At 48.9% G+C, this 23,732-nt stretch overlaps 1 protein-coding gene and 1 non-coding gene across 2 annotated transcripts; both read left to right on the top strand.

Moving 5' to 3' along the window:
* Positions 1 to 23,732, top strand: RSPH1 (radial spoke head component 1). The gene is made up of 9 exons (XM_030888834.2): positions 1 to 79; positions 3,997 to 4,110; positions 4,209 to 4,314; positions 8,875 to 8,965; positions 10,038 to 10,173; positions 20,026 to 20,097; positions 20,833 to 20,995; positions 22,408 to 22,545; positions 23,487 to 23,732. Exons 1-9 carry the CDS (start codon positions 26 to 28, stop codon positions 23,537 to 23,539), a joined length of 927 nt encoding a protein of 308 aa, XP_030744694.1. The 5' UTR covers positions 1 to 25; the 3' UTR covers positions 23,540 to 23,732.
* On the top strand, positions 12,359 to 12,464 carry LOC115873602. The gene has a single exon (XR_004048499.1). It is a non-coding gene; the product is annotated as a U6 spliceosomal RNA (small nuclear RNA).

The following is a 23,732-nucleotide window of genomic DNA, read 5'->3' as shown; positions in this document are numbered from 1 at the left end:
CGGGGACCCAGGCGGGGGCGAGGCCATGTCGGATCTGGGCTCGGAGGAGTTGGAGGAGGAGGGAGAGAATGATCTTGGGGTGAGAGCTCTGGGGGCGGGAGGGGTTGCTCGGAAGTCAGTTCCGAGTGCCGGGAGGGGAAGGGTAGAGACCAGAAGCCCAGAGCCACCCTCCCCAGCCAGCCCAGTCCGGGGGAGGACCATACTGGCTACACCAGGTGCTGCTTCTTGGAAGTGGTTGTGAACGATGAAACCTTCAGTTACCACATCGCTTCCTCCCACGTGGCCGGTCCCCTTCCTCTTTGAAAGGAAGCTCCCCTCCACCCCCACTTCCACCCCCCCCACTACCTACGCTCCGGACTCCACCCCACCCCCACCTCCACTTCCATCTCAGGTAGTTTCCTTGGGCATTCTGGGTCCCTAAGCCCCAGCTGTCACACCGTCCTTGAATCAGTCATTGCTTTGTCTGAGCTTGGGACTCCCCAGGACTAAGAGGGGGAGGGAAACGCACCCCGTGGCAGCCTCCAAGAGGCGCAGAGAGTCCCCAGCCTTTGCGCTTGCTGAGCTATTGATCCGACACACAGCCTCCCTGTGCACAATACAGTGGAATACTACCGCAGCCTGGGCTGTCCCCAACAACTGTTGCCTACTATGTCAGTCCATCTCCCTTGACCCAGCTTGATGTCTTCCTCCTCTACCCAGGGCCCTCCTCCTTTACCCAACTGCTGCAGCTACTGCCAGTCCATCTCCCTGAGGGTCTTCCTCCTGGACCCAGCTTGATGTCCTTTCCCAGGGACTGGCCCCTCCTGACGACAGGTCCAGAGTACATGAGGCAGCACCTCCCCATCCTTGCTTCTAAGGAACGTGTTACTATCAGAACTATTCCTCTGGTCTAGAATTGGTGTGCTTCCTTCAGTTCCCTCTGAAGGGACTGAGCTGTTCCTTGGTTTTAGGCATTAGGGAAATGGGCCACTTCCTCTAAGGTAGGACATAGGGTTTCGTGCATCTCTTTTTCTTCCCCGAGGATGCTTGTATTTGTTTGTCAGGTGTGGCAGGAGTCTGTCACAAAACCGTTGCCACGGCAGCAATTTCCCCATGTACAGTTCATGGTATGAATTGTGCTTATCATGCTGTGCAACCACCACTGTTATCTGTTATCGAAATCCCCCATCACCCTTAACAGGAGCTCAGGGCTCCCAAAGCAGCAAGTCCTCTCTCCCTCTCCTGCCCACTCCCATCCTGCCTCTTGGTAACCACTAGTGAACTTGGGTGTGTATTTACTGGCCTATTCTAGACATTTCGTATAAGTGGAAGAATACAATAGTTGTCCTTTCGTAACTGACTTACTTTTAAACGTACTGCTCAGGTACTGTAGACTCATCTCTGTAGGAGGGCAGGCACCCAATTCCTTCTGCTTCTCAGTGGATCCAAGGCTGTGGTGTGGGGTTTGAACATCAGCTGCATGAATGGAGCCCCCTGAATGGCATAACTGGCTAAGTGCTGGATTACTAGCCCAAAGGTTGATAGTTTAGCCCAAAGGTTGATAGTTTGATCCCAAGCTGAGGTGCCTCAGAAGACAAGCTTGCAACCTACTCCTGGAAAGCCACATCCTTGCGACCCCCAGGAGCACTGCTACTTTGCACTCGCAGGGTCTCTGGGAGGCAGAACTGATGCAATGGCAAGCAGCAGCAAGTCTGGTTGGTCCCTGTGTTCAGTAGTGTGCCTCATGCAGAGTCCAGCCAGGAGTCTGCACGTGGACCCACATGAGAGGGCCAGCCTGAGGAGTCAGGCTGACCCAGGACAGTGAAGGGCATCTTACAACAATCAAGCATGCTCTCTGCTTGTGAATGACGTTTGCTTCCCTTTATGGACGGATAACTCTCCTGTCTCTCTATCCACTGCCGCTCTCTCCTGAAATCCAGACCCATACCATGGCTCTACACACTGCCACTTGGGTATTGTTGAATTGTTGAGGCTTTGTGATGGCTTCTCACAGCCCAGGAACTATCCTCTTTCCTGATCATTTATTTTGGAGGGAACCACCCTGGTTTCTTCCAATCTCATTGGTCCTCTCCTTGAATCTCTTGGGCAGCGCGAGCCGACCACTGCCTCTCCAGGTCCACATGGGGCCTTCGGGAGACCTCTGTGTCTTCTTGCGCCACCTGGCTGCAGCTGTCCTCCGTCTGTGCTCCCTGCTGCTCTGGGAGCCCCATCCTTCCCCTGCCATGTGTGAAGAACATATTGCTGGTACTGCAACCTTGGAATCACTCACAGGTACTTGGCCTCCAGCCAAGAATGCAGGTGTGAGGTGGATTGGTGAAATCATGCAACCATCACAACCAACTGGGTGTCTTTGGGAGCGTGGGATTGTATACATGAGAGGTCTATTGAGTCTGCCATCAAAGAGGGATTTCTTTTCTAAGTGGCACAGGGAAACTGGGTGAGTACAACGAGACACTTGGATACCCATTGCAGCTCTGGAGTCCTCGGTCTCTGGAGTTTGGGGTTTGTCTTCCCAATGCTGCATGCCTCCCATGTCCATTTAGAATCACCTGGGGTGCTTATGAGGAGTGAGAACCTCACCATCTTCATGGAATCCACAAGCCTGGCGATGATAGTAATATATACATTACTCTTATTAGCTGCCCTTGAGTCTCACCGTCTCATGGTGACACCTGCTGCATCCTGCGTCACCCCCATGATTATTTGCAGATCCGGTCATTGTGATCCACATGCGTTCCCCTGGCTAATTCTCAGAAGTACATAGTCTGGTCTTTGCTGGCTGATTCTCAAGTCAATAGCCTGGCCTTTTATTTCCGTCCGTCTTAGTTTGTGGGTTCTTCTGAGACCCCTCCAACAGGAAAGCCTCCACTGAGGGATGTGGACTGGCTGTGCGTGAGGGGGATTGGCTAGGCTTCTAACACAGGTCTACCACATGGAAGGTGAGGATTCTACCACTGAGCCACCAGCACCGGCTACTATCTGCTTTTTTACTCTGTAGCCACCCCTAACTCATGGCAATCCACCGTGTGTCAGAGTAGGCGTGTACGCCATAGGATTCCATGGGTAGCTGTTTAGTAGATGGCCAGGCCTTTCTTCTGAAGTGCTGCTACACCATGCTTCAAGACAAAATTTCATTTATTTGTAATTAGAAATATTTCACCGTATGTAATTACATATCGTTTTTGTAATGAATCACTATGCTTTCATTATGTTCAATTTGGAATAATGAAAATACATTTTGCATATCAGATATTTACATGATGATTCATCACCGTAGCAAAATTACAGTTATGAAGTAGTAACGAAAATAATTTTATGGTTGGGGTCACCACAATACGAGGAACCTAATTAAAGGGTCGAGGCATTAGGAAGGTTGAGAACCACTGCTATAAAGAACCTTCCTTGAAGTACCTAGTAATTTTCAGATTGGTTGATTTTGCTTGTAGTGTAGAGGATTCTCATTACAGATTGTACACTTGGGTTCTAGGAAAGAAGGTGGCTGCCACCCTGGCCAGCCACCAGTTGCGGAACCTTGGACCTATGCTTTTCCTGGTCCGGGCTTGGCCAACCACTTCCCCTTGAGACCAGGAACGTTGCACATGGCGCAGAAATATGTGAGGGCTCAGACGCACCAGACAACGAGACACTGCTCTGGTTTACCCCGTCCTCACAGTCGTTGCTGTGTTCCAGCCGCTGCGTCCGTCCGTCCACCTCCTCGGCGGTCTTCCTCTTTTCTTGGCTTACTAAGCAATACACCCCCTTTTCAGGGACTGGTCCCTCCGGATGACATGCCCAAAGAACATGTGAGACAGAATCACTCCATGCTCACTTCTAAGAAGCATTCTGGCTGCACTTCTTCCAAGACAGCCGCTCTTTCTTGTAGCAGTCCCTGGTATCCTGTGCCAGCGGGCATCATTCGGACGCATTTATGGAGCGCTTGGCACATGGAGAGCGCTTACGCAGTGGTGCTGTCACCATCCCAGTTTCTCTCCCCAGGAATACGAAGGGGAACGGAATGAAGCAGGTGAACGGCACGGGCAGGGGAGAGCCAGACTGCCCAACGGGGACACCTATGAAGGGAAGTATGAATTCGGCAAAAGGCACGGCCAGGTAAGCACGGTGGCTTGAGCAGAGGGTTTCCTGGGTTGAACCTATGAGCGAGTTGCACATTCAGGAATCACAGGAAATACATGATCCATGTGTTTCAGGGAATCTACAAATTTAAAAATGGTGCTCGCTACATTGGAGAATATTTTAAGAACAAAAAGCATGGCCAAGGCACTTTTGTATACCCGGATGGATCACGCTATGAAGGTGACATATTGTGCTGAATCAGTTTTTTCCCCACTGTCATATATATATATATAATGAAATATAAACAATGTAGATATATTTGAGAGGGGGGATCAGACTTGTCTGTGGATACTGAAATACAAGAAATGGCTTTAAGTTCTCCGGATTAACCAATCAGTTAACGAACACAAATTGCATTCTTAGACTTAGTTGCTGGACGGAGAAAGCAGGCTGCCTTTTAGTTCAGCAATCCACCATGGGAAACAGGGCCACCTCTGTGGCCAGCACTTTCTCTCCAGTGAGTCAGTTTGCAGGGACAAGGCCTGGTGAGAACATACCTGGCAGGTAGTGGGACCACGACTTCAGAGAGCTGGAACCGAGTTGATGGCACAGGGGTTTTGGGTACCATTTGTCTAGCAAATGGTTAGTGTACTTGGCTGCTGGAAAAAAAAAAAAAGAAGTTTGGAGGGTCAGCTCCACTCAGAGGCCTGTGAGAAGAAAGATCGGGTGATGCACTTCTCCCCAAAATCAACTTCCTCAAACCCAATAGAGTCTCATTCACGTCAGACACACAAATGAGGGGATCACCGTGATTTGGCATTGATTTGCTGGCAACTGGTTTGTACCATTGGTGTCTTTGACGTTCCTTTTGCAACGTGCCATTTCTGGGTCACACCTCTTCTGGCCAACACATGGGTTCTTGAGGCCCAGGAGGTCTTCTTGTCAGCTGGCTCTTCCTGACTCAGCCACTCTTCCTTCCGGGCCAATTGTACGTCTCAGGAGGATGGCTCGTTCCTTATTTCCAACCCCTCACCACCCCCTCCATGCACCCCACGGAACTCAAAGGTTCATCCAACTCCAATGAGGAACCAAGACAGTGGGCCTGATCCTGGGGAGATAGTAGAATTAGAAGGAGTTGAATAATAATAATAGTGAAATTCAGATTTGAAACAAGAGAATAAACTACAGGAAAAGCCATCCACTTCAAAAAAGGCAACCTGCCTGGTGACTGTTAATGCCCTGCTCCAGGAAGTGGCCGCTCTCGGAATCACCTTCCTCAGTTGGGCAGGGTTTGCTACGGTGGCCCTGGGATCTACTGAGCAGAGCTCAGTTTCCTGGGTTTGATTTAAAGCAAGCAAGCACATTTATTGTGAATTGGGCAAAGGTTTACCGAGCAGGTCCCCAGCTTTACACTCAATAATCTGTACACATTGTGCTACAGCTCATTGACTGCAGTCCCTCCATGGACTGTCCCCACCTGCCCACTTCCTCCCAGCGTTTCCTACTTTCTTTCCTAACCCATCTGAACTTTGCCCTTTTGAGGATTCCAAAGTGTGCGCACCTCACTAGTGTTCCTGTCCCTTTTCTAGATTTGTCCGTTTTTTGGCTGAAAATTGAGCCAGGGGGTGAGTTCAATTCTAGACCTGGAGGGTGCCTAACAGCCTTAGACCTGGGGCTCTACCAGTCTCTATCTCTATCTGACCACTGAGCACTGTTTAAACGTCTGCCCACCAGCCCTGACCTCTTTCCAGTGAGTGACTTCTAACTCACAACAACTCTGTAACACATAGTAGAATCTTTTACAGACTTTCCAGTGCCGTCATCCTTTTTCTCTCCTGAACTATGATTCACTTTGTGAACCATACAGTCAATTCCTGTATGGGGCCTTTTTTGGTACTTCACTGAGTACACATGTCTCACTACCCTTCCAGCGGAGCGCAGGCTACTGGAGGACATGCGTAATTATTGTACAACTCTCAGTAGAGGAGCACAGGTGGCACGGTGGGTTAAGTGCTCAGCTGCTAACTGAAAAGTTGGTGGTTTGAATCTGCCAACTGCTCCACAGGAAAGAGAGAGAGGCAATGGTCTGCTTCTGTAGAGACCTGCAGCCTCAGACACCCCAGGGGGCAGTTCTCCTCCGTCCTGCAGGGTCACTTTGAATCAGAGCAGCCTTGAGGACAGTGGGCTTGGCTTCAGTTTTATGTCTAGATACCTCACAGAATGCTCAGGGCGTCACGGGTGCTGAATAAATGTTGTTTTGATTTTGACAAATATGCGGAAACTCCCTTTTGCAGATAAATGCTGGTGTTTATTCATGTAAACACATATTGCTTGGCTCATTCACATTTCATTTAGCAGATTGTGTGTTCTATTTGTAGAAGTGGAGCTGTTGGTTTTTTTTGTTTTTGTAAATAAGCCTGAAGCATATATAAGTTTTGAGGGCCCTCTTTAGGAATGAAAAAAAAAAAAGATATAAAATTGACATAAAGTGCCTTTTTAATTTGTAATGAGAAAAGAAATAAGAACAAACTAAAACATTTTAAATATCATAAACAGCACACAATCCAAGCTAGTAACAGGAGCCTTACTAATGCCTGTCACACATCTAGAATATCTTCCCCCGCGTTGTAAGCTAATAAATACTCTTGGAATATATCTGTATATGACAACCATGATTTCATAGCACTCATCCGTAGCCCTGGCTATAGCCATGATGGTATGAGGACGTGCTGGCCTTCAAACCAAAAGGTTGGCAGTTTGAACCCAGGCAGTTGACTCCTTGGGACAAAGACCTCTTGATCTGCTTGTAAAGATTCCTAAAAACCACATGCAGTGTCACTGAGTCATTCCCAGCTCATAGTGACCAGATTGGACAGGGGAGCACGGCCCCTGTGGATCTCTGAGACGGTAGCTCTTTATGGGAGTAGAAAGCCTCTTCTTTCTCCTAAGAAGTAGCTGGTGGTTTTGAACTACAGACCTTGTGGTTAGCATCCCAATGCATTAACCTGATGGTGTGTGCGTGTGTGTGTGTGTGCACGTGCGCGCGCGCGCGCGCGCACAGGTGGTACACAAGCTTGACAGTGCTGTGACCCAATGAATTGAAATAGATTGGACGGCATCTAATGACAGCAACTAAAACAGGAAGGTAATTCATTTTTTTCTCTCTGCTCAACGGATGGAAAAAAATTTTTTTTAATTGTTCATCATTTCAAAAAGTGTCTTTCAGTTTAACTTGCTCTTCTCACGGTTGTGCACATTTTTAGGAGACTTGCTAAATGTGTGAAAAGGGCTATTAAGTTTCCTTCACATGTAAAGTATACGCTTTGAGGCCCTTCTGCGTTCATCTTACACGCTCTTTGGATTCCCCCATCCGTCACCTAGTTTGCTGCCTTCTCTAGTGAAGTCAGGTGAGGCGCAGGAGAGAGGAGTCGGGGGAAGACAGTAGGTTTGCTGCCCATGCAGTCCCCAGGGGCAGCAAGGCACAGAACACCATCCTGCAGAGCCACGCAGGGGGCTGCCCCCGGGGGCCAGGCAACAGCAAGCTGGCCTTGCAAGTCTAGGCTCTTGGAGGGCATGTTGGCTGGGGCTGCCAGGTCTTGTGGGCTTCCTGGGGATCAGGCATTCTGAATCATTCTGTGGGCCAAAGGGCCGTCTTTGGACATGTGATCAGGAAAGACCAGTCCCTGGAGAAGGCCATGCCTGGTAAAGTAGAGGGTCAGTGAACAACAAAGAAAGGAAAACCCTTGACCAGATGGCCTGACACAGTGGCTGCAACAATGGGCTCGCACATAAGGACAATTGTGAGGTGGACCAGGCCCGGGCAGGGGTTCCCTCTGTTGTGCACAGGGTCGCTATGAGTTGCAACCAACGTGATAGCACCTCATAACAACAATGAGGGAAGTAGGGGCCATCCCTAGTCATTGGGTGCCTGGCCCTGGGTGATTAGGATGGGCACCCAGTGTCCCGGGAGGGTGAAAATCTGATAAGGGCTGTGGGTGGAGAGCAGGCTTATTGCTGCTCAGGGAGCAGGTTGAGGGACTTTTAGCCAGGGCCCCCTAACAGGATCACGATAGCATTTTCAGCAAATGGCATTGTACCTTGTCCTCGGCTGTCGAGGGATGTTATACATCTCATGACATCCTCGCCCGTTTTGGGCCTCCGCATGGCGTCCGCAAGACATTAGCATGTACCTGGGTGGGGAGGCGGCTCCGTGCGCGCAGGCTCCAGCAGAGGCGCAGGGTGACAGAGTATGCTGTCCATCGGGAACATGGAGGGAGTGTGTCCCTGGGGCTGCCGGGGCAACTGGACTGCAGAAGTGTTGGGTGCTGGGTGGGAAATCGGTTGTAATGCTGGCCCGTGACTAAGGACACCCTGTCTAACCTTGGAGTTGAGGGACCAGAGCCCTGGTCCGGCATCACTAAACACAGGCAGGTAAGGGGGTGGCGGGTCGAGGCCGTGGCACTAGACTGGCCCAGGCGAACCTGCATTTGGATTCTGGCTCTGCTTCCGACCAGCTTTGGCAACCTGCTGCCAGTCCACACAGGAGATGTGGTCCTGCGCCGCCGCCCCCCGCACCTTATCTGACCTGGATCAGGTGAGTCCTGACCCAGCACTCGCTTCTCTAGGTCCTCACCCCTTCCTGGCCACTCCCAAACCCTCGCTCCTGTGAGCACATTGTCAGGCCCAGAATCAGAACCTTCGCTAGCTTTAGGGCAAGACTGCCTCTGCCATCAACCTTGCCCGGGACCTGGTCCGTGGACGCGCTTTGGTCTCAGGGCCATGTTGTGTCGTCCCTTTCAGGGGAGTGGGCCGATGACCAGAGACACGGCCATGGCGTGTACTACTACATCAACAACGACACCTACACAGGCGACTGGCTCGCTCACCAAAGGTCTGGTTTCCGTCTTCAGCTGCGCGCATGTGTTCGTGTGGTGAGATTGCACATGGCGACATTTACCCTTCTGGGGAAGCCCCTGGGGCTGGGGTGCAAACAGTGCACGCACGCGGCTGCTGACACATGGTTGGAGGCACCTTGGAAGAAAGGCCTGGCAGTCTACTTCTGAAAATATCAGCCCTTCCGGCTGGTGTACAGATGTGCTCGACATGATGGATGGATGGACTGTGATAAGAGCTGTATGCGCGCCCAATAAAATGATTTTAAAAGAAGATATCAGCCATTCAAAACCCCACGGAGCCCTGTTCGACTCAAGTCACCGTCCATCAGAGTTGACTCAATGGCAACTAGCAATGCCCCCACCCCTCCTTAAGTCATTTTATCGGGGCTCTTACAGCTCTTACCACAATCCATACATACATTCCTCGTGTCAAGCACATTTGCACATATGTTGTCATCATCATTTTCAAAACATATTCTTCTACTGGAGCCCTTGGTATTAGCTCATTTCCATGCCCCCTCACCTTTTAAGAGCCCTTAATAATTTATAAATTATTATTATTTTTCATGTCTTGCACCGACCGCTGTCTCCCTTCACCCACTTTTTTCTTGTCCGCCCCCCTTACACGTGCTCGATCACACTTATCAAAGAACAGAGCCCGACGAAAGCCCACTGGCCTTCTGTGGTTCAAGGCCGAGTGCTAGCCCGAGGTCTTCGTGGGGCAGCCCCTGGGCACACGGGATCTGGCACTCCTGGGCTCTGGGAGGTGAGGGCTCCCTACGGCTCCATGTCTGCCCCATGGGACCCGCTGAGTGCTTGAAGACTGCCTCGGACCCGCAGGCAGTGCTCATCCACTGGGTGGACGTCTGTCTGTCCATGGTGCCCCAAGCTCGGGCAGACTGAGTGCAAGGCACCCTCAGACACAGAGACCAAACAGCCAGCGCGTGGGTCTGTCCGCACGGCCAGCCTCAACCCAGGCCACCCTCGGGTTATATTTCTGGGTTGTAAACCTCAAGGGCTTTCCTTACTGTGGGACAAAATGCCAGCATGCCCCCTTGTCTTAACCAGGCACGGGCAAGGCACCTACGTCTATGCAGAGACAGGCAGCAAGTACGTCGGTACCTGGGTGAACGGACAGCAGGAGGGTGCGGCCGAGCTCATTCACCTGAACCACAGATACCAGGGCAAGTTCTTGAACAAAAACGTAAGTCAGAGCGACTGAGACACACAACGGCCCCTCCCCCCAGGTCGAGGGGAGACCCACCTCTCCTGCTCCAAACACCGGGACAGGCCAGCTGTGCCAAATTCTGAGAAATCCTGGTTCAGGCTCTGATATCCACCAAGGCAAGGGTGTGGTGGGGGCGGGAGAGGGGAGGGGCGTGGCCTGTATCTCAGAAGACATTCCGGGGTTCTTCAGCATGGCTGGCTCATTATAACACAGGGGAGCATCTTAACCTTCTTGGTGAATGAGCCTGAAACCACTCTTCATGTTTCTCGAAATTGAGCAGGTGGATGATGTTTTGAGTAGGTTTCCCCTGGAGGGTGTTGTGATGGTGTGTCCTTCCTGTACGGGGTGCTAGTGTGATGCAGTGATTCCCGCATCCTTCAAAACCTGCCACTTGGGCAGGAACCCTGGTGTTGTCATGGTTAATGCTCTGGGCTGCCAACCTCAAAAGCAGCAGTTCGAAACCACTCTCCTCTGGAGAAAGACAAGGCTTTGTAGGGTAGCCGTGAGTTGGGACCTACTTCATGGCAGTGATTGGAGACCGCATGGGATGCGTGGGTGAGAGGGAACTCGCTGAAGAGTTTGCTGGACCAAAGAGCAGAAGTGGACATGGAGAACAACACAGTCTTTTCAGACTCTCCTAAAACCCAGTTTCCAGTGACATATAATTTATGTCTTTAACTAGCAAGCCCAAACTCTCTGCTATCAATTCCATGCTAACTCCTAGTGACCCTATAGGACAGGGTAGAACTGCCCCTGTGGGTTTCCAAGACTGTAGCTGTTTCAGAGAGTAGAAAGCCTGTCTTTCTCCCTCGGAGTGACTGCTGGTTTTGAACTACTGACCTTGAGGTTACCAACAGGTAACCACTACACCACCAGGGTTCCTTTCCTAGAACCATAGATTCTACTTTTCATCTTCATGAAAACAGCATATCCTCCTCAAGTCTATGCAACGGATATGTAATTGCCAGCTAAATTCATATTTTTTTTGAGAGTGGGAAGCTGGAGGAGGGAAGATAATGTGACAGAAATTAATCTAGAAGAATTAATAAGGCTGCTTAATACAGGAACCACAAGGGATTTTGTGGCTCAGTTTGGCAGTTTAGGGTCATGGTTTCATGGGACATGCTAGTTAATTGGCCTGATAACGGATTTAGTGCTTTGTTATAGTGCCAAAATTCAAATACCAAACTCATTGCCATCGAGTTGATTCTGACTCATAGAGAACCTATGTTGTGATGCTGTTTGGCGCCATCAGGTTGGCTCCAACCCACAGTGACCCTGTGCACCACCGAACGGAAGTGCACGGTCCCGCACCATCCTCATGACGGTGCCCATGCCCAAGCCCACTGACGCAGCTACTGTGTCAGTCCATCTCTTTGACGCCTTTCCTTTTTTCTGATGTTCCTCCACTTTATCATACATGATGTTCTCCAGGGACTGGTCTCTCCCGACAAGATGTCGAAAGTACGTAAGACGAAGTCTCGCCATCCTTGCCTCTAAGGAGCACGCTGGCCTTACTTCTTCTCACACAGATCACTTTGTCCTTTTAGCAGCCCTGGTACTTTCAGTACTCCTCTCCAGCACCGCCGCTCAGATGCACCTATTCTTCTATGGCCTTCCTTATTCAGTGTCCAACTTCCAAGTGCATATGAGGCCATGCAGAATACCATGGCTTGGGTCAGGCACACCTTAGACCCAAAGAAGCATCCTTACTCTTCAACAGTCTAAAGAAGTCTTGTGCAGCAGGTTTACCTGATGCAATACGTCTTTTGCTCTCTCGACTGCTGCTGCTTGGAGCATGGTCTGTGGATCCAAACAAGTCAGAATCCTTGACAGCTTCCACCTTTTCTCATTTATCATAATGTTACCTATCGGTCCAGTTGCAAGGATTTTGGTCTTCTTGACACTGAGTTATGATCCATACTGAAGGCTACAATCCTACAAATGCGATGAGAACCTATGGGCGGAGTAGAATTACATCTGTGGATTTCCGAGGCTGGATATCTTTATGGGAGCTGAAAGCCTCATCTTTCTCATTTGAAGTGGCTGTTAGGTTTGAACTGCTGCCCTTGTGGTTAGCATTCTGCTGCACCATCTATAGCTGTCTACACCACTGGGGCGCCTTTGCGTAGTGCTAGGGGGTCTCAAAAGCTTTCGAGAGGTGTTTTCTTTGGCAGCACATCCACTAAAGTTGGAACAACACAGAGAAGGTTAGCGTGGACCCTGTGTAAGGATGACACGCAGTTCAGGAAGTGTTCTATATTTTTACACAACTCTTTGGATTATGAACAAACTATTAAAATGTATGATATGTGAATTATATGCCAATAAAATTGTTTAAAAAAACCCTTCAAGAGGCCACCTAAGGCATAACACTTGGTCTCTGTCCACTTGGAACAACAGAGAAAGAAGGAGAACCAGGAATCGGGGAGGGCATGGAATGTGTGGCCCCTTGCCTCCTTCAACAACTGTTTCCTTGGCCATGAAACCCAAAGAAAGAACTGGATGATGCCAGGCTACCACTACTGACCTTTGTGATGAAGGGTTCTATAGGAGACTCTTGATCTAAAGGGGGAAAATGCAGAACAGAATTTCAAATTCTTCTGGACTCTAGACTTTCTGGAGGAACCCCTAAAACTATTACCGTCAGATAACCTTTAAAACTTAAACGAAAAGTATCTCCTGAAACTTTCTTAAAACCAAACAGTAGTTTAGCTGAACTAGTAAATCCTGTTTGCCTTGTGCATGATGGTTTCTTAAGAATGTATCTGTGTGGTATCAAAATGACAACAGCAGCATGAAAGATTGTGTAGCAACCCCAGGAAGCAGTGAGTTTATTCAGGATTACGCAGGTGGACCCTAAGAACGATTGGTGTGTAGGAGTTTCTACGGTGCCATGACTCAAGTACCACACGCAGGTGGCTTTAATGAACAGAAATTTGTTTCCTTGCCATTCAGCAGGCAATAAGTCCAAAGCAGGATCTTCTAAGCCAATTCCTTCCTTGTCAGGAGCCTCATGCATTCCTTGGCTCCTTAGTGTTTATCTTCCTCCACCCCCTCTCATCGGCTCTCTGGATAGCCATACTTTTTTGTATCTAATTTGTAGTTTATTAAACCAGAAGTGACTAGATTTGGAACCCACCTGACTCAAGTATGATCTAATTACCCCAAAACGGATACCCAAACTCATTGCCATCCAGTTAAATCTAACTCATAGGGATGCTGTAGGACAATGCATAACTGCCTTGTGGGTTTCTGAGACTGTAACTCTTACAGGAATACAACACTTTATCTCTCTTTTGAAGATCAGCGGGTGGATTCAAACTTCTGATCTTGTACTTAGCAGTCCAGAGTGTGACCCACTATGCCGCCAGGGCTCCATGGTTTAACCAGATAGAAGAAACCGTATTTCCAAATAAGATCACATCCACAGGTATCTCACTCACTGCCAGTGAGTCAATGTCTATTCAGAGAGACCCTGTAGGACAGGGTAGAGCTGCCCCGGTGAGTTTCTGAGGCTGTAACTCTTTATGGGAGTAGGAAGCTCATCTTTCTCCCAAGAAATTGAAGAAAATTAAAATAAGCCCATGAGAGCCAGAATACCACCTTGGGTCTGTCCCGCCTCAATTTCAAGAACAGATTTGCTGCATTGAATACTAAGGACAGAAGGTCTGATGAGCTGTGGGAGGACATCAGGAAGATCATTCATGAGGAAAGCAACACGGTCATTAAAAAGACAGAAAGAAAAGAACAAAATGGATGTCAGAAGCAATTCTGGAACTTGCTCTTAATTGTAGAAACTTGTTCTTAATTGTAGAGTAGTTAAGGAATATGCAGCAATGATGAAATACAAAAGCTGAACAGAAAACTTTACAGGGCAGCTGCAGGAGAAAAGTGAACTATTATAATGAAATGTGCAGAGACCTAGAGTTAGAAACCCCAAAAGAAAGAACAAAACAAAGGATATGCTCACTGTTTCTTAAACTGAAAGAATTCAAGGCAAAATTCAAGTCTTGAGTTGAAATATTGAAAAAGTCTATGGGCAAAACATTGAATGATGCAGGAAACATCACAATAATATGGAAAGAGTACACAGAGTCACTGTACCAAAGACAACTTGTTAACATTCCACGATTTTAGGAGAAGTTCAAAACGAGGCTCCAGGCATTGGTGGAGTACCAATGGCAATGTTTCAGCCAGCTGATGAAGTACTGGAAGGTCGTGTGCAGTAATACAGTGCGTAGACAACGCAGCGTGTCCATTATGAGTCCTGACACAGGTTGCTCTATGCAAACAGTCATGCCATCACATTCTGGAATATCATCAGCCTGTATCAGGCCTCAAACTATACAAGCTGCATTGTGTACATGCGGTAAGGCAGTGTATGTAGTAATGCAGTGCATGCAGTAATATAGCGTGTATAGTATGAGCCCTAACACAGGCTGCTGTATGCAAACACAGTCATGTCATTACATTCTGGAATGTTATCATACCAAACTCTCAAAACCCTGAATAACTGTCAGCTTCCTCAGTGATCCAGCATGTTTTGGATCTCATGGTGTCTTTTGAGTGTGTTTCTTTTGCGGGGTATCTGTTTTCCATGGTGAAGTCTGTCTGTCTTGCTGCATTCTATTGCCAATTGATTTTACTTGTTTATATGTATAGTTGCCCGGACACTACCGTTTTTACTGTAAATCAGCCTCTTTTAAGAACTATAACTAGGGCTTATTTTTGGAGTAGGGCATCCGGTATATTTTGAGAATTCAATTGCTATGGTAAGGCATTCTTTTTCAGTCTTTTAAAAAAAATTCTGTTAGAAATGGATCCCAATGCTTCTAATCCTGGACCAAAACAAAAACCAGGTCACACGAAGCTGGTTTCAAACTTAGAAAACGATCACAGTATTGCAAGCAGGGAATTTTGTGTTGACAAACAACAAGTGAGGGAGTGGCGGAAAATGAAAGCTGACTTAGAAAAGATTCCAAAGGCAAAAAATACTCAACATGGTTTAACGACTTCTTACGGGGCTCTAGAGACTGAATTGCACAAATGGGTTATGGAGTGTTGTCAAAATGGTACTGCGTAACACGCATGGGAATTCACTTATGTGCCCTTCAAAAGTGCCCGACAAATTAAAAGCACCAGGCATTGGAAATGTTGTTGTGTCAGTAGGATGGTGTACCCGCTTCATGAGTAGATTTGCCCTATGCTTGAGGCAAAGAACAAAGATTTCACAGAGGTTTCCAAAAGACCGTGATGAAAAAGTGATGGCATTCTATTCATTCTTCAAAAAACAAAGATGGATCCGTAACTATGACCTGGGAGATATTAGGAATATGGATGAAACACTATAACCTTTGCTCTTCCCAGCAACAGAACTGTGGCAAGTTTGGGAGACAAAACTACTATTTGACTCAACCACAGGAAATGAAAAAAACCACTTCACAGTCGTGTCATGTTTGGCTAATGAAACTAAGCTGTGGCCTGTCATTATTTTTAAAAGAAAGACCTTGCCTAAAAAGGTCAAATTCCCACCACAAATTACAGTGCACGTATTAAAGGCGGGATGGATGAAGATGGAACAAGAAAGTGGCTGGAAGACATTTGGAACAGACGACCAGGATTAGCCTTAAAGAAAGACCTTCATTGCTAGTTTGGGATATGTTCAGAGCCCACACATCTGATGACATGAAGAATTGGCAAAGTCTTCTCAAGTTACTTGGGCCGTTATTCCAGGTGGGCTTACATCTGTCTTGCAGCCCCTAGATGTGGGTTTCAATAAACTTTCAAAGACCTTGTGCAAACCATGTGGCATGATTGGATGTCACCTGGTCAAGCCCGACTGAGAAGAGTTGGAAATCTGATGAAGCCCGACAGAATTGATAGCAAAGTGGGTTGTGATGCCTGGGAAGGGATTCCAGAGGACATGGTGCACCGCGCCTTCAAGAGAGGTGGCATCAGCAGTGCCATGGATGGCACTGGGGACAGCGCTTTGTACGAGAGCGACAGCAGTGATGGTGAAGACTGTGGACTCAGTGATGTTGACAACGTCTATGCTGATGACCTCATACCAGCTCAAGCCAAAGCTCTGTGTGGACAGACAGATGAGGAGGAGGAATCCAGTTTTGAAGGATTTCAACTCTTGTGTTTTAGCTTGGTTGCTGATTGAGCTAAGGTTTTTGTACTTTTAAAGTTATTGTTGTACCACATTGTTTTAGTTGACCTTTTCCACTTACAGAGCTCGTTGACTGTTTTTCTTTGAAATAAATATTCAAAATCATTTAACTTACTGATGCCCCAATTAATGTAATTTTACTGGTAGCGATTTTTATTTTGAAATTTACCAGTAGCTGCTGCATTTCCCACCCTATACTCGAGTCAATACATTTCCCCAGTTTTGGGTGGTAAAATTAGGTGCCTTGGCTTATATTTGGGTCGGCTTATACTCGCGCATATACAGTAAGTCGTTCTCGTGGTAGTGCCCCACATAATTTTCAGGCTTCCTTTAGATATATATATTTTTTCGGTTGTGGTTTTTGTTTATTGCTCTTCTTGTAGCTTGGAATTGAAATACTTGTGTTTAAGCTCGCCAATCTGGCCTTCCATTGCTTCCATTGTATTGCTTTGCTATCTTAAAGTGTTGTCTAATTCCATTATCTTAGTATTAATCTTCTAGAGTGCTTTTCTTTTCGCTGCTATTGTTGTTTTATAATTCTTCATGGATTCCCCACCATAGCTCCCTTAATCGTTTTTCTACAGCCGTTGAAAGTACCTGACTATCATTTTCCAAATCCTCTTTGGGCCATTCCAAGGCATTTCTTCCTTAGGCCGGTCTTTCAGCTACGGCCCATGCGTCACTTGTTTGTACCAGCCTTTCTGCGTTTTCACGTGGACTTTGATGCACGGTTGCCTCTGTGACATTGGGATGCAACCATTAAGGTGGGGGTGTGGTGGGGTCATGTGGGGACAGTGGATTCCATCAAGTGGTCCAAGGAAGGAACAATACTCCCTCCTCCCCTCAAAAGGAGGCAGCAACAACCGTGACAGTAGCAGCAAATTTTAAAAGACCATAATAAAATAAACTTGGAAACAACCACATCAACAGGAATGCCGCCCTCCCCAGCCCCCACTCAAGACGCGTGGAATTAACAGCTGCCTTTCTGTCTCGGTCTCCAGTGTGTGCTTGTCGGAATCCCGCCGAGATCTCAGCAGTTGCGGGTATTCGCCAGTGTGCGAGGGTAGACTGTCAGACGTTTCTCGTCTACAGGGGATCGTGTGGAGTTTAAGATGATTATTCCTTGAGTCTTTTTCCCCCTTAATTTTTATTTTATTTTATTGGGGCCCCTTACAGCTCTTATCACAATCCATACATATATCCATTCTGTCAAACACATCTTGACATATGTTTTCATCCTCTTTTCCAAAACATTTTCTTTCTACTTGAGCCCCTGGCATCAGCTCCTCATTCCTCCCCCTGCCTCCTTGATCATTTATAAATTATTCTTTTTCCCCCCATGTCTTACACCATCTGCTGGCTCACTTCACCCACTTTTCTGCTGTCTGTTCCCTGGGATGGGGGGTGGGTGGGCGGAGTAGGGTGGGGTCCATCGATCATTGTGATCGGTTCCCCGTCACCCTCTCCCCCACCCTGACCTTGCTTCTTATGTCACACGTCTCTCTGCTGCTAGTTTATCATCACATCGGAAGAAGAGAGCCACATGAAAAACAAATCAGAACCAAACCAGACCAACCAGTTGGCTGCTCTTTTCCCACCAGCCCTCAGTCCCCAGCCTGCGTTCTGGGGACCTCAGGGAGTGTGAGCATCACGCTGGGTGTGGGGCGGCTTCTCTCCTGGGGGGCTGGCAGTTTATCAGTACAATAGGACGAGAGGAGGGGAAAGCAAAGATTGAGGGCACATTCGGCCAAAGGACTGCTTTTGTGTCCTAGGCCAGGCCAGGAGGGCAATGTCTCTGCTGGAGCTGGGGGCCATGTGCGTGGTCCCAGCTCTGCCTTGGGGAGTGGGTTACAGCGTAGGCAACAGGGAGATAGTCGTGGGGAACTGGAGGTGTTTGGGTCTCCCTTAACTAAACTCACCAGGTCTCCTGTGCCGTGCCACGTTCCTGCCTGGCCCGCGCCTTCCTCAGGCGGCCCCAGCTGCCTTGTGTGCTGGGTGCCCTGCCCCAGGTGCAGTGCCCTCTCTGTCCCGTTCACCTGGAGGGTGTGGGGAACTAGGATGGGCCCACCTCTCTCTGAAGTGGTAGGGGTTGTTCAGCTGGTAGTAGGCTCAGGGAGCTTGCCCAGCAGTGCAGGTGGACCACTTCGTTTGGCAAGCAGAGCATCACTGATGACCGCCGTGGCTTCTGCTCCGGGATGGTTCCGTCAGTGTGTACGGAGCGCTCCGCTGCCCTTTCTCAGAGATCCAGGGCTCCAGGTGTCCCCTGTGCCCACAGTTCCTGGCTACTTCGTGTAGAAGGAAGAAGCAGCGCATCCCTCTGTCACCCTCTTTCCCGGGAGTCCCCTCCAGTGAAGGTGCTCATGTGAGCGGCTCTTCTCTTGACATGGGCAGTTATGCCCAGGTGTCTCCCTCTGGTACTGCTTCCACGGCAGCCCACACACCCTGGTAAGTGCTTTCTTTTTCACTTGACTCGATGCCATTTGCCACGTCTCTCTTTTTAAGACAAATCATTTTATTGGGAGTTCTGACAGCTCTTCCAACATTCCATACCTCAGTTGTATCAAGCATAGTGTACATATGTTGCCACCATCATTTTCTAAATATTGACTTTCTATTTGAGCCCTTGGTATCAGCTCCTCCCCCTCCCTTCGAGACCCCTTGATAAACTATAAATGATTATTATTTTCAGATCTTATATCGACCACTGTCTCCCCTCCCCAACATTTGTCATTCATCCCCCTTAGGGGGTGGGTAGGGGGTGATGTGTTGATCATTGCGATTGGTTCCTCCTTCCTTCCCTCCTCTCCACAACTTCCCCCTACCCTCCTGGTATCGCTACTCCCATTTCTGTTCCTGAGGGGTTTATCTGACCTGATTCCGTGTGTCCTGAACTCTTATCTGTACCAGTGTACATGCTCCAGTCTAGTCAGACTGAAAGGCAGGACTGGGGTCTTGATAGTGGGGGTGGGTGGGGGTGAGGAAGCCTCAAAGAGCCAGAGGAATGTTGTGTGTTTCTTTGGTGCTATACTATGCCCCGTGTGACTCATCCCTTCCTTCTGACCCTTCTGTGAGGGGATGTCCTATTGTCTACAGATGGGATTTGGATCTCTGCTCTGAACACCCTCTTTCTCAATATGTTTTTGGGTTTTTTTTTTTGAGTCACTTCTCTCTTGATTTCTTGCTTGGCCCATTGGTAGTGTGCTTGTGTAATTAACACATCACTTTCATGAAGAAACAAACTGTCCACGATTTAAAAGGCAAACACAAGGGGACTTGTTGCTGTTGTCTTGTTATTGTCGTTGTGTGTATATTGTTGAATCAATTTCAACGCAGGGCCCCGCTCTATCAGAGTAGAAGGGTCCCACAGGGTCTCCTGGGCTGTGATCTTGATGGGAGCAGAGGGACAGCTCCTTTCTCCTGTGGAGGGACCAGTGAGTTCAAACCCCCAACCTCGTGGGTGGTAGATGAGTGCTTTAACCTTTGCACCACCAGGTTTCCCAAATAGGACATGTACTTTGTGCTTTTATTCATCCTTTAGCACTTTGGAGTCTCTATTGGGTTTCCCCCAATTGTATGACGTTGGGTCAGCTTCACACGGTAGTAACGTGTTTTTGTTGACAGGACGAGGAACCTTCTGGTTTCTTTTCTTGCAGCCCATCGGTCACGGGAAGTATGTGTTTGACATTGGATGTGAACAGCACGGGGAATATCGCATATCGGAATTGGTAAGCTGCAGAGTGCATGCCGCTTCCTATGTGCGCAGGTAAAAGGGCGCTCAAGTCCTTGTAATGCACATGAAAGGTTAGGGGGGACTTGAGCAACCACGAGGCCAACTCTTGGGCGCTTTCACGTCACTTTGTTTTTGCGTTTTTCCATCTTTATTTGCATGCATTCGTATAGAGCTAAAGTGCTAGGACCAAGTCCCATCATTTCACCATCATTGCTGGTCAGGCTGACCCTGGGCATCCGGAGCTGGAGAGTTACAGACAGTGCGAACCCCGCACAGTCTCCACTCAGCTACTGACCGAATGCCGGTGGTTCAACGCACCAGGAGACCATGTGGAAGAAAGGCCTGACTACCCGCTTCTGCGAAGATGAAAGTCCTGGGTGCCCCGTGTCATCAGGCAAACCCCACAGCAGCTTGGTCTGCTCTGCCACACAGGGATCCCAGGACCAGCACTCATCAATAGCACCGTTTTCACTTTGAGGGTCTTAGGAGTGACAGTGCAAACCTGTCACGTGGGGTCACCACCGCCGGTCCAGTGAACGTTCTCATTTCAGGGATGTGGCAAGATCCATTTCAGCCCGGACCTCACCCTGTGTGCAGCTGGCCATTGGGCTAGGCACCAAATAAGGGTCATAAAAGTGCTAGAAGCCAACCCCAAACGTGCCCCTTTCTCCTTCGTTCCTCACGGAATCGATGAAACGTTAGTGAGGTTGCATTGTTCAACTTACCACAGGACCGAGGCGAAGAGGAAGAAGAGGAGGAAGCATCGACCACCTTGGCTCCCAAGTGGAAAGCTACCAAAATCACCGAATTGGCCCTGTGGACGCCGAGCATCCCCCAGGAGCCGCTGCCTGCAGACACGGCACCTGGGCAGGAAGATGCTGGGGGTGCCGCCGGTATGTGCCTCTTGGGGCTCTCAGGGAGCAAAGCAGGGCAGATTCGCATGCAGGGTGTTTATTAGGGAGTGAGCACCGTGGGATCAGCACATCCATTGTCACAAAAAATCCCGGGGCCGTGGGAGCAAAGAGAAGTGCGGTTGGTTAGAGAGGGACGCAGCTCTCCACCACCTCGGAGGCTTGCACACTCTTTCCCTCACCTTGAATCCGTGGGTTGGGCGTGAGTCACCAGGTACAGCGTGGCCGTGGGCACAGATGCTGAGATAAGATGCTGACAGCCATTCTCCGTGCTCAGCATCATGGTCCCTTAAGCGCATTCAGGTGCCAGGGCACGTTAGCAACCTTGCACCGGGTGGGGCAGGGGCGCAAGCGGGCGGGTCTTTCTAAGGAAGGCGAAGGCGAGCCGAGCCGAGTCCCTCTGGAACACAGCGAAGATGATGGTTGTGTTTGTCACATTAGCAGCAAAGCGCAGGGTGAACACTGCTCCAGGCACGCCTCCACCAGGCCTCTGGGTGGAGTCGTCATTGCTCTGCTCCACGTGGCTCTGCTCCCAGCCTTCCTGGCGGTGCGGCTGGTAACTATGGCCCCAGCTTGTGCATCTGGGAGCACAAGGCTCCTCTTTCTCACTATCCTCACCAAACCCTTGGACTTAGGTTTCTCAGACCAGCGTGGGACCCAGGCACCCCCCTGAACCACTCAGGGCAACAAGCCAGTCCCAGGCTGGAGCTAGGGGCCCTCAGGTGGTTGGGGACAGGGTTTCCCCACAGGGAAAACACAGTGCTCCTCTCAGAGGGGGAAGAGCCGGCACTGAACTGGCAGCACTGCTCCTGCCCGCAGCCTACCCTGTACCCATTTCCTCAGTTTTGCCGCCCTGGTGGTGGTGTACGCTACGCATCAGACGGTTAACCACAAGACGAGGCTTTCTCGTCTGCTGAAGGGTTAGTCTCATAAACCCACAGGGGCAGTTCTACCCTGCCCTATGAAATCAGCTCCTTAATGGCAGTGAGTTGGGCTTGTTTGTACATATTTCATAGGTCTGAGTGCACTGTGGATTAGCCACTGGACTGCTTCCAACAAAGTCAGTGGTTCAAACCCACCAGCAGCTCCTCAGCAGAAAGACGAGGCTGTCTGCTCCCATGAAGATCTCAGTCTTGGGAATCCTCTGCAGGGTCACAATGAGTCAGAGCAGACTCAACAGCAGTGGGTTTTTGGGTGGTGCAAACAGTTTGCCCTTGACCGCTCACCGGAGGGTTGGTGGGAGGCGCCACAGAAGATGGGCCTGGCAGTCTGCTCTTGTAGAGTCCAGCCAAGAGAACCCTACTGAGCTCCCTTCTGCCCGATAAACGGTGGACTGGCCTGGGTCGACGTGGACTCCACAGCCGTGGGCTTGGTTTGCCTGGGTTGTATTTCAGGAGGAGATGCAGGGGAGGATGTCTTGGGGCAGATGGATGCTTCTGAGGCCGAGGAGTCTTTAAGACTTGGTGATGATGATGGAGACAGCATCAGGGAGGACTACACCCGAGACGAGTTCCGATATGACATGGATCATGGTGAGCATGGGGGAGGGAGGCGGTGGTGAGATGCAAGGCGCCCTGGAGCAAGGCCATCTGGACAGGTTGCAGGACCTAGCGGCCCCTGAAGACCCACTGTGAGATCACGTGGGGTTCATGGTCGCTGTGGGTCGGCATTAACTCATGGCAATCAGTATTATTACTATTATTTTAAAAATAGGGTCATTAAGAGTCAGAATCCATTTGATGGCAGTGAGGGAGGAGGGTGATGGGGTTGCTACTGCCATCTAGTGGGAAGAGGCCAGCTCTGTGGCTAAACTTCCTGTAAAGCTCACAGACAACCCCCATAGCAAAGAATTACCTGGGCGAAGACAGGCACCTGTATCAAGGCTGGGAAACTCTGCCTTAAACGAGTGCATTTTAAAGCAGTGGGCTTAGTGGGAAAAGACAGTTTATCATCCTAATTCTAGGTCTATGTATCACGATTTCCACATTACATCTGAGGCTCACTCTGCCATATCGTCTTTGACATGATCATCTGTGAGGGTTACGGAGTTGAACAATCAAAGAATTCTAAATTTCGCAAAACATTGAATGATAGCATCTTGTAAGAACATCGCAAACTCCTGCTTTTCCGTTTAGGAATATAAGGTACAAATGATAATGCATTCACTCCACAAAGTTGGTTGTCTTTCAACATCATATGCAGATGTAAGATAATAGTTGAGCTTACTCTCACCGAAGTATTCTTTTCTTAGCATTAGCTATGAGTCTATCTTTTGTGGAATATATCGCTATATCAAAAGACAATCTAGAAACGTCTGCATAGGATAGAATGCACCCTTCCCGTTTTGCCTGATGAACACTCAATGTCTAGGGCACTGTTTATTATTAGGACCTGGTAGTGAGGAAAGAGTTTTAGAATCAAAAGAGAAAAAAGGCAACACGAAGTCTATACTCCTGTTTCTCTTTCCCCGCAGGAAATCTCAGTTCGGAAGAGGAAGAAAGTAAGCAGTCAGAATTACTGGAGTGAGACGCAAGGAGCAGAAGGAAGAGGAGCTGGCATTCTACAAAGCCTTATCGGTTGGGGAGTTACCACTAATTAATCATTAATCTGTCTAGTCTAGTGTTTGTGGTTGTTGCTCCCTTGATTTATGATTGTAATTGTAAATAAATGTGCACTGTCTGAAATAGCCTGTTTGAAGTTCACTCACCTCAAAGGTACC

This window comes from Echinops telfairi, unplaced genomic scaffold (assembly GCF_000313985.2).
Source record: "Echinops telfairi isolate 266 unplaced genomic scaffold, ASM31398v2 ScPeMD7_7469;HRSCAF=8507_0, whole genome shotgun sequence".
Lineage (NCBI taxonomy): Eukaryota > Metazoa > Chordata > Mammalia > Afrosoricida > Tenrecidae > Echinops > Echinops telfairi.
Note: the sequence above shows the minus strand (reverse complement) of the source record. Positions and strands in the feature narration are given on the sequence as shown.